Source organism: Pelodiscus sinensis, chromosome 5 (assembly GCF_052426305.1).
Source record: "Pelodiscus sinensis isolate ZL-2025 chromosome 5, ASM5242630v1, whole genome shotgun sequence".
Lineage (NCBI taxonomy): Eukaryota > Metazoa > Chordata > Testudines > Trionychidae > Pelodiscus > Pelodiscus sinensis.
In genome coordinates, this window is record NC_143056.1 from 129,634,549 (window position 1) to 129,652,166 (window position 17,618).

At 62.6% G+C, this 17,618-nt stretch overlaps 1 protein-coding gene across 1 annotated transcript; it reads left to right on the plus strand.

Moving 5' to 3' along the window:
• The first annotated feature begins 5,886 nt into the window (after positions 1 to 5,886).
• CABP2 (calcium binding protein 2) lies at positions 5,887 to 17,399 on the plus strand. The gene is made up of 7 exons (XM_075929102.2): positions 5,887 to 6,858; positions 9,540 to 9,710; positions 12,724 to 12,754; positions 13,161 to 13,295; positions 13,671 to 13,780; positions 14,605 to 14,752; positions 14,916 to 17,399. Exons 1-7 carry the CDS (start codon positions 6,544 to 6,546, stop codon positions 14,939 to 14,941), a joined length of 936 nt encoding a protein of 311 aa, XP_075785217.1. The 5' UTR covers positions 5,887 to 6,543; the 3' UTR covers positions 14,942 to 17,399.
• Positions 17,400 to 17,618: the final 219 nt, after the last annotated feature.

The window sequence follows — 17,618 nt, forward strand, 5'->3', positions numbered from 1 at the left end:
GTGCACCACACACAGGGGAGACCTCACTGACCTGGCTCCTAGAAAGCCCCCAAAAATCCACTTCACTGACCCGGCGTCCTACAAACTCGGGGCTTCTCCTGGCAGCAGGGTGAGCTGGTGCTCATGCTCCAGCCCTGCAGAGACTTGTCACGGGCCTGGGGTGTCACCCCAAAGTCTTGTTGTAGTTCAAACTGAAAACAGGCAGCCTGAGAGCCTGCATTTTAACGTTCCTGTGCGGGAAAGCCTGTGTGGTGTATCACAGGTGTCAATTTGGGCCTGGCAAAATGTCCATAAATGGTTTAAGGTTAAAATTGTAAGTGACTTTGCTTCTACTTTCTGTCCTGCACTGATCAGGTCATCTGCCACGTGCAGCAAAGTGAAGGCCCAATGGAGACAGATCCGGCTGCACCCACCAAGGGTGTTGTGTAGTACCGTGATCCCTTCTATGAGACTATGTCTAGACTGCAGGCTTCTTTTGCAAGTTTTTCCAGAAGAGATCTTCCGGAAAAACATCTTTTGAAAGAGAGCATCTACACAGCAAAAGCGCATGGAAAAAGCGATCTGCTTTTTTGAAAGATAGCATCCACATTCACTAGACGCTATCTCGCATTTCAGTTCTGATTGCTGCGGATGGAGTGGCCACCAGGGCACCTGTGCTTTTTCCTGGAGGCCTCCTCTTTAGAAAAAAGCCCTCTTCTTTGTAGAAAGAGGTTTACCGCTGTCGGAGAAACCCCTGCAAAAAGAATGCAATTGCAGTGTGGACGTAAGTGTAGTTTTCCCGGGAAAACTCTGCAGCATGGACATACCCTAAGCAACGCATAGAGTGCCCCGCTCAGCTCCTTAGAAGTGACCACTTACTCCATGGCTGTGTCTAGACCGGCCAGTTTTTCCGGAAAATCAGCCGCTTTTCCGGAAAAACTTGCCAGCTGTCTACACTGGCTGCTTGAATTTCCGCAAAAGCACTGACTTCCCACTGTAAGAAATCAGTGCTTTTTGCGGAAATACTATGCTGCTCCCGTTCGGGCAAAAGTCCCTTTTGCACAAAACTTTTGCGCAAAAGGGCCAGTGTAGACAGCTCAGATTTGTTTTGCGCAAAAAATCCCCGATTGCGAAAATGGCGATCGGGGCTTTTTTGTGCAAAAGCGCGTCTAGATTGGCCGCTTTTCTCCAAAAAGTGCTTTTGCGGAAAAGCGACTGCGCCAATCTAGACGCACTGTTCCGAAAATGCTTTTAATGGAAAACTTTTCCGCTAAAAGCATTTCCGGAAAATCATGCCAGTCTAGACGTAGCCCATGTGTTTGGTGCTTTGAAGATTGGCCTTTGCTCACAGTCTCTCCGGGCTCACTAGTGATACGTTATACAAAGCGTCTCTTTCACTCACAAGGGGGTCCCAGGAAAATGAGATTTCCAAACGCTGCTGGGGCTTGCACCTTTCTGACGCGGGGAGGGCGAAATTCAGGAGCGCAGGCCGTGTTTCATTTGTAAGGAAGGACATTCGGGGGCTCCAGCATTTTTGTTACTGTCACAACAGATGCAGCGAGCCAGGGCTGAGAATTGCTCAGCCTAGAGGCGTCGGGGCACTGCCCAGGAAAGCCCTGGAACGACTTAAGCACTGAGTCCGCGATTGCACTCCCCGCCCAGGTGCCAGGATGCAATCCAATAGGCCACCACGAAAATATTTTCTCGTCCCTTAAACCGTCATGCTGTGTCTCAGAGCACAGGGCCAATCCCGGGAGAGAGACGCATCCAGAGACAGGGGTGGCCACTCCTAGACATGCTCTGGATTTGTTTCTGAACCCACCTAGGAGCAGAGCCGGCCTATCCATAGACAGTCCGATGTGGCTGGGAGTGGAGCAGGGGCAGGGCTTGGGGAAGGGGTGGAGCAGGGGTCGGGCTTTGGGGGAACAGGTGGGGCGGGGGTGGAGCAGAGAGGTTGCTAACAACTCTACGGGCCATGTTAAATAAGCAGCTAATCTGCCATGGAAAGAGACAAAGGAGAGGACACACCTGTGACCAAGTGGGAGTTTTATTCACCTCCTTCTGTCGCATGCGAGGCTCACTGCTCTATCCTCACGCTGTGTGTGCCTCGGTTTCCCTGGGGACTGCACCAAGGCCTAGATCAGGGGTCTCCAAACTACGGCCCGCGGGCCGCATCCGGCCCGTGGAGACCTTTTTGTCTGGCCCCGCCTTCTTCCGCGTGCCGGTGTGACGAGGCGACCCCCGCCCGTCCCTGGGGCGCCACCGAACGGGCCCTTCTTGCCGCGGGGGGGGGACCCTGTCAGGGGTGTGCGGCGTGTACTCACGCCGCGCCGGGGCAGGAGAAGCGGGCCGCTCCGCTGACAAGTGGCCGCGCGGCGGCAAACGGCGCAGGGGGCGGGGGTTAGCACGGGCGGCGTTCCCCCGCCCAGACTGACAGGGCAGCCGGCCAATCAGGGGGCAGGATGGGCGGTGGTGGTAACGCCCGCCCGGCGACGTGCGGGGGAACGTGAACCCCGGCGGGAACTTTAAAAAGGTGACCCCTTCCGCCCAGGGGGGGGGAAGGAGTGAGCGGTGGCAAGCAGGAGGGGAGGACAGCGTGCAGAGGAAGGGGAGAGCAGGGGGAAAAGCCCCCCCCCCTTCCGGGAGAAACGGATTCGCAGGCGAATATTCTGAAGAGGAAACATTAAAAGCAACAATCTCTCTACCATAAGTGGATATATTTGCACACTATATTCAGGTAAGTTTAACTTAAGAAATCATAAGAATTTTTAAAAATTGTTTCGGGTCAAGTTCAAAATAGGACTGGTGGGTTTTTACCAGTTTTTGCCCAAGGAAGACTTTCCTAATGTCAAAACTTTTGCATCAAGGTACCTTTCAATCTTTGGAACAACATACCTGTGTGAACAAACATTTTCAAGAATGAAATATGTGAAGAACAATTTGAGAACAAACTTGTCCGATGATAATCTCAGGTCACTGTTGATGTTAGGGACAACAAATCTAAAGCCAGAAATGTCTGCTATTTTGGCATCCAGGAAACAATTTCACCATTCACACTAATACAGGTGTTCATGTGTAGTGTATCAATGTGTTATTAAATAACTGAATAAAATAATATTAAATAAATAATTAAAAACAACATCCATGTTTTGATTGTTTTTTATTTGGACCTCAAGGCTACGTCTACACTGGCCCCTCTTCCGGAAGGGGCATGTAAATTTCACTAGTCGTCGTAGGGAAATCCGCGGGGGATTTAAATATCCCCCGCGGCATTTAAATAAAAATGTCCGCCGCTTTTTTCCGGCTTTTAAAAAAGCCGGAAAAGAGCGTCTAGACTGGCCCCGATCCTCCGGAAAAAGTGCCCTTTTCCGGAGGCTCTTATTCCTACTTTGAAGTAGGAATAAGATTTCCCTACGACGACTAGTGAAATTTACATGCCCCTTCCGGAAGAGGGGCCAGTGTAGACGTAGCCCAAGTGTGTAGTCGGCCCCCGAACTGCTGTTTGATAGTTAATGCGGCCCTCGGGCTGAAAAGTTTGGAGACCCCTGGCCTAGATGATGGGCTGATGGTGATGGGGGCTGGGTGTGTGACTTTTGCGGAGGCCCTCAGAGCAGGTGAAGCTGCACAGCTGCTTGGACATGAATAATGGCTGATGCCCTTCATAACCTGAGCCGCAGGAGGGGGATGTGGCCCCATGCCATGTTTGGCCCAGGGAGCAGGACAAAGGCTGGAGACCCCTCCCACCAGATGGTGCCCTGCCCCACAGCTCCTCCCCCTACCAGGTGATGTGGGGTTTGCTGCCTCCCCACCCCCACACTTTTGCTCCTGCCAGGTGTTGCAGAGCTTGCTGCCTTGCCCCCCTGGGTTCTGGGTCCATACCCCTGCCCACTCCCCCTTCTCTGGGGGTGGGAGGAGGGAAGGTACGTTTGATTTATTCCCTGGCTGGCGCTTCTGTCATTACTTTGCCTAATTTGCTCCTTCACCCCTGCCCAGAATCAGCCCTCTGCCAGCAACCCAGCACCCATCTGTGACAAATAGAGAGAGGTTTGTCATTACTTATATCATGCCGCCGAGTGCCTCAGTTTCCCCTTCCACCTAGCACGGCTCCCCAGTGCAGGGGGAGGGTTCGATCTGCTCTCAGGCGTGTGTGTCACTTCCCTGTCTGAGCCATTACAGAACTGCTGTACCCACCCAGCTGAAGGGTTGCGTCAGGCACTGGGGGGGTCCCCCTCCTTTCTGGCTGTTGTTACCTTGGCTGCTCCCTTGGGACTGCCTCCCTGGTGTTAGTTTCACGCCCCAGGAGGTGACCTGATTCCTCACAGATAATGGGGGGAGGTCCACCCCCCTCTCTCTGGCAGCAGCCCCGCATGCATTATGGCTAAGGCAGGCAGGGCTAGTGGGAGGAGGGGATGCCTCTCCCCTTGTGCCTCCAACACCCAAAGCAAACCAACGGCTTGGCTGACGTGAGCCCTACATCCCGCCAAGGCCACCCCTCTTCCTCAGGCACCTTCCCCCTCACTCCACATCCGATGGGGTTGGGGGAGGGCTGGGGGGCAGGAGGGAATTGAAGACCTGGGGGGTGCTGGGTGAGATGCAATGGGGGGGGGGCAAGGACTGTGTGAGGGCTGGGGGGATGGAAGCACTCAGGGGGCTGAGAGGGGGTGGAGGAGGGTTTAGGGGGCCTTTGTAGGCCAGAGGGAAGGGAGAGGGGTGGGTCGGTGGGGATGGGGAGGTGGGATTATGGGGGAGAGCTGGTCCAAGGACCAGGAGGGCTGGAGGCTGGGCCAGGGGGAGCTGGGGGCCAGGAGAAGCTGGCAGGAGCCGAGAGAGGGAACAGTCTGTGGCGGCAGAGCTTTGGGGGAAGCTGGCTGCGGGAGATCTGTGGGGGAGCTATAGGGATCTATACAGGTCTGGGGGTGCAGACTGGGGGCAAAGCTAAATGGGGGGCAGGCTGGGGGAGCTGTGTGGGGAGAACGCTGCGGGCGGGGAGCGGCTGAGGAGTGCCTGTGGGCAGGGAGTGGCGGGGATGGGGGTGCGCTGGGCTGGTGCCCGTTGTCTCTGGTTTCACGGTGCTGGGCGGGTGGAATCCAGTTACGGATGCACGAGGAAGCCGGCTGGAGCACCCACAGCCAGGGAACACCCCCTGCTCCCGCACAGCCCCCTTCCTGCAGCCTGCCCCACAGCCAGGGAACACCCCCTGCTCCCACACGGCCCCCTTCCTGCAGCCTGCCCCACAGCCAGGGAACACCCCCTGCTCCCGCACAGCCCCCTTCCTGCAGCCTGCCCCACAGCCAGGGAACACCCCCTGCTCCCGCACGGCCCCCTTCCTGCAGCCTGCCCCACAGCCAGGGAACACCCCCTGCTCCCGCACGGCCCCCTTCCTGCAGCCTGCCCCACAGCCAGGGAACACCCCCTGCTCCCGCACGGCCCCCTTCCTGCAGCCTGCCCCACAGCCAGGGAACACCCCCTGCTCCCGCACGGCCCCCTTCCTGCAGCTTGCCCCACAGCCACTGCCACACAAAGGGTCCCACCACCTCCCAACACACAAATCCCACAGCCAGCCCCCTTCCCTAGCCCCCACAGCCAGCCCCCCACCTTCCTAACCCCCACAGACAGCCCCCACCTTCCTAACCCCCACAGCCAGCCCCCTTCCATAACCCCCACAGCCAGCCCCCCACCTTCCTAACCCCCACAGCCAGCTCCCCTTCTGTAACCCACACAGCCAGCTCCCCTTCCGTAACCCCCACAGCCAGCCCCCCACCTTCCTAACCCTCACATCCAGCCCCCTTCCCTAGTCCCCACAGTCAGCCCCTCATCTTCCTAACCCCCACAGCCAGCTCTCTGCCTCTCTAGCCCCCACAGCCAGCAACCCCCAAGGGTGACCAGACAGCAGGTGTGAAACACTGGGCCAGGGGTGGGGGGTAATAGGCGCCTATTTAAGACAAAGCTCCGAATATCAGGACTGTCGCTATCGAACGGGGAATCTGGTCACTTATCTCCTGCTCCCTCCCCCCCGCACAGCACCCCCTGCTGGGAGGTGCTGTAGCCACAGTGCCCCGCCTTGCGATCCCTTGGGAGCCCCGGCATGCTCTGGTTTCGGGCTGCACGGGTAGTTTTACCTGGCGGAGAGGGGGCCGGGTCGCATGTCTGACCCCACAGATCCAGTTTCCCCCTCCACCCCCCTGCACGCTCACTCCCAGCAATGAGGGAACCTGATTCGGAGAGGCGGCGGGAAGGGGACGGGCGGGTGGGGGGCTGGACAGCACTGCCAGCTGGATCCTACCCCTCTGGCAGCCTGCAGGGAAGCCCAGAGAGCCGAGAGCCAGGGACCACGCAGCACAGCCTGGGGGAGCGCACGAGGGTGGGAAGGAGCCAGGGAAGGAGGGAGTGTGGCAGGGAGAGGCAGAGGCAGGAAGGAGGGAGCCCAGTGGCAGGAGAAGGGAATTGAGTGGGAGAAGAGGGAAGGAAGGAGTGCGGAAGGGGGAGGAAGAGGAAGGAAAGAGGGAGTGCGGGAGGAAGAGGCAGGAGGAAGAAGAGGAGGGGGGAGCTCAGCCAGTCCCAGGCATGTTCCTTTTCCTGCGGGAGTCGCAGCGCCTAAGCAACGAGGTGCCCGAGCCCCGGATCCCCCCTCCAGCCCCCCGGAGCAGCTCCCGCCAGTGGCCAGGCAGCAGGCGGCGCTCGCGCAGGAAGGGTGGCTGCACCCCGCAGGGGGAGGAGCCCCCTGGACCTGCAGGGCTCCTGGGGAAGGGGACCATGGACCCGCGCGGAGCTTGCAGCCCGGAGGAGGGGGCGTCGTCAGGCAAGGCCAGCACGGCCCCCACGGAGGGGCCCCAGGGTGCCGAGGACCTGGTACCCATGCTCGGATCCATCTTTGGGCAGGTGACTGGGCAGGAGGGGGGTGGGACGGGACTGGGGAGCGGGGCAGGGGCGGGACAGAGCAATGGGGTGGGACGGGGAGCCGTGGGAAAGGTGGGGTGGTGGGGAGGGAGTTGGGCCGTGGGAGAGGGATGGTGGGGACAGAGTGAAAGGCATGGGGGGGGGGCTGAGATAGGGGACTGGGGTCACTGGGGTGGTATCCCAGATATACCCCCCAGCCAGTTGCCCAGGCCAGGCCCTGTCCTGATGGAGTTACCCTGAGCCAGCCAGAAGGGGTCAGGCTCCCCCGTGGGGCTTCGGGCTGCAGCGGTTCAGGGGGAAGGTCCATGAACCTGCTGGTGGGGAGAGCCAGGCTGGGTGGGCTGGGCTCTCAGAGGTGGGGCTGTCTCTCCACCCATCGCTACGGTGCTATTTGCGGGGTCTCGCAGCGCCAGCTCCTGCCCGGGTGCCTCGCGATGCCCCAGTAGCCAGGCCAGCTTAGCCCCGACTTCCCCCCAGCGCAGCAGCCGTGTGGGAACCAGGCGATGCCGCAGACTGGCAGCCAGGCCTCATGGTGAGACCCCCCGGCACCGTTATGGATCCACGAGCTCTGTGAGGGGCCCCAGCCTGGGAGCCACCCTGTGTAGGGGCTCCCCGGGGGCAGGCCCGCAGCCTCCACACCCCATCACAGGGCCTGCCCTGCCCTCCCGCCTCTCTCCGTGGCTCCCGGGCGCGAACGCAGCGCTCGCCCCAAAGCAGGCAGGGGAGGCGCTGGGAGCCAGCAGCAGCCTCACGTGGGGGGCACAGCTCACAGCCAGCTGCCCCGCTGCTCCCTCCCTCCCCATGCTGCATGGCTGCCCAGTGAGGGCCCCTGCCACCTCGCCTGCTGGGCTTCCCTCACAGGCGGTGTGGCCCCATAGAATGCGCCCCTCAGAAAACGTAGCCGACACCACACGGAAGGCAGAAGTCGGGGGTGGGGCTGTGACCCCTCGTGCCCCCCCCAAACATTCCCTCTGGTGTCCCGTCCCCCTGCCATCAGGAGGGACAGTGCGCAGGGCTTGGGCGGCACCCCCCGCGCGGGGAGAGATTTGTAAATCCCTGGTGATTGTCATTGGGGATTAGGGCCACTCACCAGCTGGGGGAGCTGTGCCCCTTGGCAGGTGCCCAAGTGGTAGCGGGTGGCCGTGGGGAGCAGGAGGGGCCGTGAGCCCCGGGGGTGCAGGGTGGCGGAGAGCGGGGCCTGTGGGGATCGGCGGGGGCTGTCCCCGTGCCCGGAGCAGAGTGCCGGAGGGGAGTAATCCCAGGATTATGCGTGTGTGAGAGCTCCCCCGCCCCTGCGCCCTGCATATCCAGAGATATTCAATAAAAACCTCAAATCCCCACGCAGCCACCGGCCCCTGTTACTATAAAAAACCCCACCCGGCCGGAGCGCCAGGCACAGCGCCAGGGCCGGGGCCAGCCCCGCACTGGCATGCTCTCTGGCACGGGGAGGGGCCCGCAAGCCATGGGCAACTGCACCAAGACCCCTGAGAGGAGGGTCTCCAAGGTAAGGCCGGGGGGAGCAGGGCGGGCAGGGGCACGTGGTGGCCATCGATCTCTGGCCCTCCCCAGGTCTGGGTGGGCACCTGGAGCCCATGGCTCACCCCTGCCCTTCACTCCCCCTCGCTGAGATTCCTCGTCCTTCTGGGCAACCACACGGCCTACCCTGCTGCTGCCGGAGACGCCTCCACACCAGGGCCTGGGGCCCCTGGCAGCACGACCCACAAGGGGCTCCCGTCATGCCTTGGTGCCAGCCGGCTCCTCCTGCCTGCTGGGGCCTTGTCTGGATCTCGGCTGCAGGGGGTCCCATGTCCCTGATGCCCACTGGTGGGGCCAGCGGCGTGAGGGAGGGGGAGGTGGGAGCCCAGCCCTGCAGGATGCACAGCCCAGGGCCGCCCTGAGAGATTTGCTGAAGGGCACTGAGCCAGCCCGGCGGGGATGGGGCAGGGACATGCAAGATCCCCTTGCCCCCCTGTGAACCCCTGCCCTACAACAGCCCCACAGCTTCTCCATGCCCCCCTCATGGGCCCCAGTCCCCCAAGCACCCCACATTCCTTCTGCCAGGTGTTCCATGCCCCGCCTTGCCCAGGGGCTCTTGCCCCACTTCACTCCCACCCCCGGCCCCGCCTCATGCCTGCCTGCCCCTGAGATCCCAGCAACAGGTCAATCGAGACTCTCTATCCTTGCCCCGGTACCCCCTCAGCACACACTCGGGTACCAGCGTCTCAGCTCCCCCAGTGGCCGTGGGGTGCCACGCAGGCGCCCCCACAAGCTCTGCTGTCCCATCAGCTGTGGCTGGGATTGTGGGTCTCTCAGGGAGGCTGCATGTGTGATTGGGGGCTGAAGTGCTGGCAGGTTTGTGTCGGGCATGTGGGGGCAGAGGGCTTGAAGGGGGGCAGCAGGGACTGTGCCCGTGAGTGTGGTCAGTGCTGCCTGCCTGGAGTGGTGTCAGCAGGGTTCATGGGTGTGTAAGCGCCAGGCAGGGGCCTGGGTGGGGGGGCACTGGCGGGTGAAGCCTCACTCGGACCCGTCCACGTTGCTCCGTCCGTCTCTCGCTCAGGAATCCAGCCCCGGTGCGTGTGACTTGCCAGTACAGCCCCGCCCCCGTCCTGGGTCCCAGGCGCCTGCCGGGCCCCACGTGCTGCTAACTGCCTGCTCTGCCACAGGACGGCAAGCGGCGCTCGGGCACCCTGGGCTCCCCGGCCCCCAGCAGGCATGACCCCGACGACCCGGACGCCTCTGTGCAGACCCCACCCCTGCAGAGCTACTCGGTGCTGCATGGGCTGGTGGGGCCAGCCTGCATCTTCCTGCGCCAGAGCATCGCCATCACCCAGCTCGTACGTACCCGCGCCCCTCCCACGCCCTCTGCCCCATTTCCGCGAGCACGCACTACCCACCACGGTGCCCTCCTCCCACGCCCTCTGCCCCATTTCCACGAGCACGCACTACCCACCACGGTGCCCTCCTCCCACGCCCTCTGCCCCATTTCCACGATCACGCACTACCCACCACGGTGCCCTCCTCCCACGCCCTCTGCCCCATTTCCACGAGCACGCACTACCCACCACGGTGCCCTCCTCCCACGCCCTCTGCCCCATTTCCACGATCACGCACTACCCACCACGGTGCCCTCCTCCCACGCCCTCTGCCCCATTTCCGCGAGCACGCACTACCCACCACGGTGCCCTCCTCCCACGCCCCCTGCCCCATTTCCACGAGCACGCACTACCCACCACGGTGCCCTCCTCCCACGCCCTCTGCCCCATTTCCACGATCACGCACTACCCACCACAGAGCCCTCCTCCCACGCCCTCTGCCCCATTTCCACGATCACGCACTACCCACCACAGAGCCCTCCTCCCACGCCCTCTGCCCCATTTCCACGAGCACGCACTACCCACCACGGTGCCCTCCTCCCACGCCCTCTGCCCCATTTCCACGATCACGCACTACCCACCACAGAGCCCTCCTCCCACGCCCTCTGCCCCATTTCCACGATCACGCACTACCCACCACGGTGCCCTCCTCCCACGCCCTCTGCCCCATTTCCGCGAGCACGCACTACCCACCACGGTGCCCTCCTCCCACGCCCTCTGCCCCATTTCCACGAGCACGCACTACCCACCACGGTGCCCTCCTCCCACGCCCCCTGCCCCATTTCCACGAGCACGCACTACCCACCACGGTGCCCTCCTCCCACGCCCTCTGCCCCATTTCCACGATCACGCACTACCCACCACAGAGCCCTCCTCCCACGCCCTCTGCCCCATTTCCACGATCACGCACTACCCACCACAGAGCCCTCCTCCCACGCCCTCTGCCCCATTTCCACGATCACGCACTACCCACCACGGTGCCCTCCTCCCACGCCCTCTGCCCCATTTCCGCGAGCACGCACTACCCACCACGGTGCCCTCCTCCCACGCCCTCTGCCCCATTTCCACGAGCACGCACTACCCACCACGGTGCCCTCCTCCCACGCCCCCTGCCCCATTTCCACGAGCACGCACTACCCACCACGGTGCCCTCCTCCCACGCCCCCTGCCCCATTTCCACGAGCACGCACTACCCACCACGGTGCCCTCCTCCCACGCCCTCTGCCCCATTTCCACGATCACGCACTACCCACCACAGAGCCCTCCTCCCACGCCCTCTGCCCCACACCCTCCTGCACACACCACCCAGCCACGGCGCCCTTCTCCCACACCCTCCACCAAGACATGGCGCCCTCTTCCCACACCCTCTGCCCCACACCCTCCTGCACATGCCACCCAGCCACAGTGCCCTCCACCCCATGCCCTCCTGCATACGCCACCCAGCCACAGTGCCCTCCTCCCCATGCCCTCCTGACCACGCCACCCAGCCACAGTGCTCTCCACCCCATGCCCTCCTGCACACGCCACCCAGCCACAGTGCCCTCCTCCCCATGCCCTCCTGACCACGCCACCCAGCCACAGTGCCCTCCACCCCATGCCCTCCTGCATACGCCACCCAGCCACAGTGCCCTCCTCCCCATGCCCTCCTGCACACGCCACCCAGCCACAGTGCCCTCCTCCCCATGCCCTCCTGCACACGCCACCCAGCCACAGTGCCCTCCTCCCCATGCCCTCCTGCACACGCCACCCAGCCACAGTGCCCTCCTCCCCATGCCCTCCTGCACACGCCACCCAGCCACAGTGCCCTCCTCCCCATGCCCTCCTGACCACACCACCCAGCCACAGTGCCCTCCTCCCAATGCCCTCCTGACCACACCACCCAGCCACAGTGCTCTCCTCCCAATGCCCTCCTGCATACGCCACCCAGCCACAGTGCTCTCCTCCCACGCCCTCCACCCTATACCCTCCTGCACATGCCACCCAGCCACAGTGCCCTCTTCCCACGCCCTCCGCCCCACACCCTCCTGCACATAGTTACCCAGCCATAGCGCCCTCTTGCCATGCTCTCAGCTTCTCACCCACCTCTGTAAGGCCACCCAGCCATGGTGCCCTCCTGCCGCGTCCTGCACCCCCCCCACACCTGCACATAGCCACCCAGCCACAGTGCCCCCCTTCCATGCCCTTGCCCCACACTCACATGCACATGGCCCCCAGCCACGGTGACCTCTGCCCCACGCCCATTTGCACAGGGCCACCCAGCCATGCCACCCTCCTCCCATACCCACTGCCCATCACTCACCTGCACACAGCCACAGTGCCGTCCTCCCACACCCTCCATCCCATGCCAACCTCTATATGGCTACCCAGCCATGGCACCTTCTTCCCACGCCCGCTGCCCCACCCCACCTGTGCACACCCACCCAGCCACGGCACCCTCCACCCATCACCCACCTCTTGGTAAGTGGTCAAGAGCCACACTTTGCCCGGAACCACCAATGAGAGCTGCAACCACTGGGCTGGGAGTAGGGGCAGTGCGCAGCATCCTCCCGCCCCACAGCGTGCGGGGCAGAGAAGCACATGGAGGGAGCAGCCATCAGCTTTGAGCGGCCTGGGGCTTGGCAGGCTGGGTCTGGCCCCGCAGGCCGTATCTTGCCTGCCCCTGTCCTCCGCTCAATGCCCCACGCTTGCCTCCACAAGGCCACTGCTCTGTGCTCACCTCCCATGCCCACTCCTGCATCTTCCTGCACCAAAGCATTGCTGCCATCCGGCTTATACACACCCCATGTGCCCCTCCCCTGCAGCCCCCCACGCCCGGCCTGCCAGCTTCTGTGCCATGCAGCCACTGAGAGGGTCTGGCAGATGGGTCCCAAGGGCTGAGCTCAGGGAAGTCCTTGGGCAGGCTGAGCCGGCACCTGGCTGGGGAAGACTCCGCAGCAGCCGAACCTTCTGATGGCTCCCGTTTCTTTCTCCCCAGGACCGGGAGCTGCGGCCGGAGGAGATTGAAGGTAAAGGAGGGTGCTGGACTATGGGTTGGGGCCAGCCTGCCGTGCTTGGGATCCCCCCCCCCACCTGCTAATGTCGCCCAGCAGAGCACACTGCACCCTCCCCACCATGCCCAGGGACTTGGGGCTGTGCCCTTCTAGGGGGCACTGGCTCCAATATGGCCCCAGAGCAGGAAGCTGGATGGTTCATGTAGGGGCGGGGACTGGGACATGGGGCTTTTCCCCTCTAGGGGTCGCCTTGGACTATCCTGCCCCATAGAGCACTGTGGAACGTGGAACAAGTTTGGTGGATCTCTGCCCAGACTCCTGTGGCCCCGTGGCCCTGTCTGTGGCTGGCGTGTGGGGAGCCCTCGAGGGGCAGGCTTTGGTGCCACGATGGCGCCTCTGTCACGGCGTCTCCCCCGCTCAGAGCTGAAGGAAGCCTTCCGGGAGTTCGACAAGGACCGCGACGGCTACATCAGCTACAAGGACCTGGGCGAATGCATGCGCACCATGGGCTACATGCCCACCGAGATGGAACTCATCGAGTTGTCACAGCAGATCTGTACGTGCCCCATACCCTGCCAGCGTGCTCCCTGCCGGGCACAGCCCTGCCCCTGCAGATCACAGGCCCCCATCACACCCTCTTCCCATAGGTCACAGACCCCATCAGGTGCCCCACGGGAAAGAGCCCATCTGAACTCCCCCATATGGGTCACAGCCCCCGCAGGCCTCTCATCCTGCCAAGACACAGACCCTGTCAGGCCCTCCCCCATGAGTTACAGACTCCGCCACCTCCCCTGTTGCAACATCAGGCCCCTCGCCTCTGGGACGTGGTCCCTCCTCGCCCGCGCCGCCTGTGGGGCACAGCGCCCCACGCTAGGCACAGCTTCCCAAACCTCCCCTCCCTCATCCCAGTAACGGCGTCCATGTCCCGCAGCTGGGGGGAAGGTGGATTTTGATGACTTTGTGGAGCTGATGGGCCCCAAGATGCTGGCGGAGACGGCCGACATGATCGGGGTCAAGGAGCTACGGGACGCTTTCCGCGAGGTGAGAGCCCAGCCTGGCTCCACGCACCCCACACGCTCTGTGTGGCCCGACCATGGGCTCCTGGTGGTACCCAGCTGTGTACTCCCAATGGCACTGCCCCTTTGTTGCCACAGCCCACAGGGCAGAGCCAGGGGCAGACACAAGGCAGCTGAACCGGCTCCCTTCCCTTGTGGGGCTGGACACTGGGAAAGAAGCCGGGGAAAAGGGTGGGTGGCTGAGGTAACAGGCTAGGCAGCTGGGGCAAGCCAGGAGTCATCTGGGGGTATGACAGCGAGCAGGGGGCCCAGGAGGGCCATGTGTGGGGGGGGGGGGACAGGCCCATGGATGGGAGAACTCTGAAGGGACAGGTGGGCAGGGCGGGCCCAGGTGTGGGCAGAGGCGCCCCGGGGGCAGGGTGAAAGTAGGCGCCAGGACTTAGCGGTGCCATGAAGGACTGGCCGGGGATGGGTTCTGCCCTAGCCCCTCCCCTTCTTAGCAAAGGGGCGGCTCTAGGTCACTGGAAGGGGCTGGGCCTGTGGTGGAAGGGGAAGGGCTAGGACAGGGCCCACCCCAGCCAGTCCTTTGTGGCCAGGGGCCGGGAGCCCCTGGCCCTTTTAAATCGTTGGCAGGACTGTTCCTAGGGGGATGCAGAGCCCAGGAAACCCCCCGCATCTGCCCCCTCCCTTTGCCACAAGCCCTCTCCCTCAAGCAACATGGCCCATGGGACTGGGGGTGGGGTAGGCGCTGGCAGCAGGGGTCAGGCCCACTTTCACCTCTGCCGGGGACAGTCCAGGGACAAGGGGGCTCTGTGCCCCGCCCAGCCCCCTGCCTCGCTCTCCCTGCAGTTCGACAGCAACGGGGACGGGCGGATCAGCACAGCCGAGCTGCGTGAGGCCATGCGCAAGCTGCTGGGTCAGCAGCTCAACTACCGCGAGGTGGACGAGATCCTCAAGGACGTGGATCTCAACGGGGACGGCCTGGTGGATTTTGAAGGTACTGCACGGGCAGGGCAGTGAGATGTAATGGTTAGATCAAGTGGGAGGGGGCTAAAAGCAAAGACTCCTGGGTTCCATCCGCAGCTCTGGGAGGAGAGTGGGGGCGCTGGGACTCCCGGGTTCTTCGCTGCACTGACGGTGTCCTTGGGTTGCTCTGGCAGAGTTTGTGCGCATGATGTCACGCTGAGGCGACAAGTGCCAGTGCAGGGCGCGGGACACCAGCCCTGCTGTGCCTTACGGAGAGGAGGGGGCGGCAGACAGCTGGCTCCGGCTGCAGCTTGGAGGGTCCGGACACAAGAGCAGCACAACACGCAAGCACCAAGCAAAGATCTCACTTCTCCAGTGCTGGCCCTGCCACAGTGCACCCCTGCCCTGGCTCTGCTTGTACCACCCACACCCCAACAGCCCTGCCCTGGTTCTGCTTGTACCACCCACACCCCAACACCCCTACCCTGGCTCTGCTTGTACCACCCACACCCCAACACCCCTGCCCTGGCTCTGCTTGTACCACCCACACCCCAACAGCCCTGCCCTGGCTCTGCTTGTACCACCCACACCCCAACAGCCCTGCCCTGGTTCTGCTTGTACCACCCACACCCCAACAGCCCTGCCCTGGCTCTGCTTGTACCACCCACACCCCAACAGCCCTGCCCTGGCTCTGCTTGTACCACCCACACCCCAACAGCCCTGCCCTGGCTCTGCTTGTACCACCCACACCCCAACACCCCTGCCTGGTTCTGCTTGTACCATCCACACGCCAACACCCCTGCCTGGTTCTGCTTGTACCACCCACACCCCAACAGCCCTGCCCTGGCTCTGCTTGTACCATCCACACGCCAACACCCCTGCCTGGTTCTGCTTGTACCATCCACACGCCAACACCCCTGCCGTGGCTCTGCTTGTACCACCCACACCCCTGCCCTGGTTCTGCGTGTACCACCCACACCCCAACACCCCTGCCCTGGTTCTGCTTGTACCATCCACACTCCAACACCCCTGCCGTGGCTCTGCTTGTACCACCCACACTCCAACACCCCTGCCGTGGCTCTGCTTGTACCACCCACACCCCTGCCCTGGTTCTGCGTGTACCACCCACACCCCAACACCCCTGCCCTGGCTCTGCTTGTACCACCCACACCCCTGCCCTGGTTCTGCGTGTACCACCCACACCCCAACACTCCTGCCCTGGCTCTGCTTGTACCACTCACACCCCAACACTCCTGCCCTGGTTCTGCGTGTATCACCCACATCCCAACACCGCTGCCCTGGCTCTGCTTGTACCACTCACACCCCAACACCCCGGACTGGCTCTGCTTGTACCACCCACACCCCAATACCCCTGCCCTGGCTCTGCTTGTTCCACTCACACCCCAATACCCCTGCCCTGGCTCTGCTTGTTCCACCCACACCCCTGCCCCAGCTCTGCTTGCACTGCCCACACTCCAGGACCACGGCAGTCCCTGGCCCCCTGTCTGCACCACAGCCTGCTCCACCCCCACAGATCCCACTGCTGAGCTGTACCAGGACCCCAGCGTGCTCTGCCCACACTCTGCCCCTACACTGGGCTCTGGCCCTCTACCTGCACCCCAGCCTGCTCCGCTCCACCTGATCCCATACTGGCCCCGGTCCCCTCTGCCTGCATCCCTGGCCCACTCCATCTATACCACCAGGTGGCTCTACTGCACTTCGGGACATGCCATCCCCGGCTAGGGAGCTTGGCTTGTCCCCCCCAACCTCTATAGCATCCCTATAGCAGGGATGAGGAACCTACAGCCGGTCGGCCAGATCCAGTCCATGGCTTGCCTTGATCTGACCTGCAGTGGGGTGACACAAGCCTCGCAGGACCAATCAAGGCAAGCTACTGCCCGGATCTGGCCTGTGAGTTCTGCCTGGCAGGGGGAGGAACGCTCCCTGCAGGCACCACCCCCATTGCTCCCATTGGCCAGGAATCACAGTGTCTCCCTCCCCCACACACACCGCTGCTCAGTTGGGGGTCACATCTGGTTTTTTTTCCTCCTTCTCCCCATCCCTGCCCTATAGGAAAGTGCTGCCCTCTGCCCCTCAGCCCTGATCCCACCTTTTAACACTGCGACCCATCCTGACCTTGCCCCCATGCTGCCCCTCCCACCCCAAGCCTTCCTCACACACACTGCAACCCAGACCTGCCCTCACCTCAGCTCCTAATGCCATCCCCAATTTGCCCCCTGCCTGCCCCTCGCTCCAGTGCTGCCCCCCACATCCCAACCTTGCCCCTGCACAACACAGAAACCAACACCCCAATCCTAACAGTGCCTTCTGTCTACTGATCGTGTCCCCATGTCCTGCCCCAGTCCCCGACTCGGCCCCTGCCCCCAACACCCACCCCAATGCAGATCTCCGCACCCTGAGATGAACCCTTGCATGCTGCCTGTGTCCCCTGCACCTGCCTCTACTGCTGCCCCTTACCCCCCAACTCAGTGCTGCCTTCTGTATCCTGGTCCTACCCCCCACCCTGATGCGGTCCCTGTCCAAGTCTCCAGACAGGCTCCCAATAGGTTTTGAGTGTGTGTGCCCCCAAGCCCATCCAGCCTGTGCCCCTTGGTTGCCCCCCAGGTGTTTTGCTTGTGAGTCCAATATCTGATCTAATAAAGCATTGCTCTTCTTGACATCTGAGTAGGGAGAATGAGGAGGGGGCATCTAGCCCGTGTTCGCAGTGACACCTGGCAGCCTTTTCAAACCAGGTGGGTTTATTAGTCACCTGTTACATGGCCCAGGGAGGCCTCAGATCAGCACCGAAACCTGAGAGTTAAAGCACTGCCCATTCTGGTCAAGCAATAATCCACCAGCCCAACCCTGCCCCCATGTCCTGAACCTGCTCCCGCTCT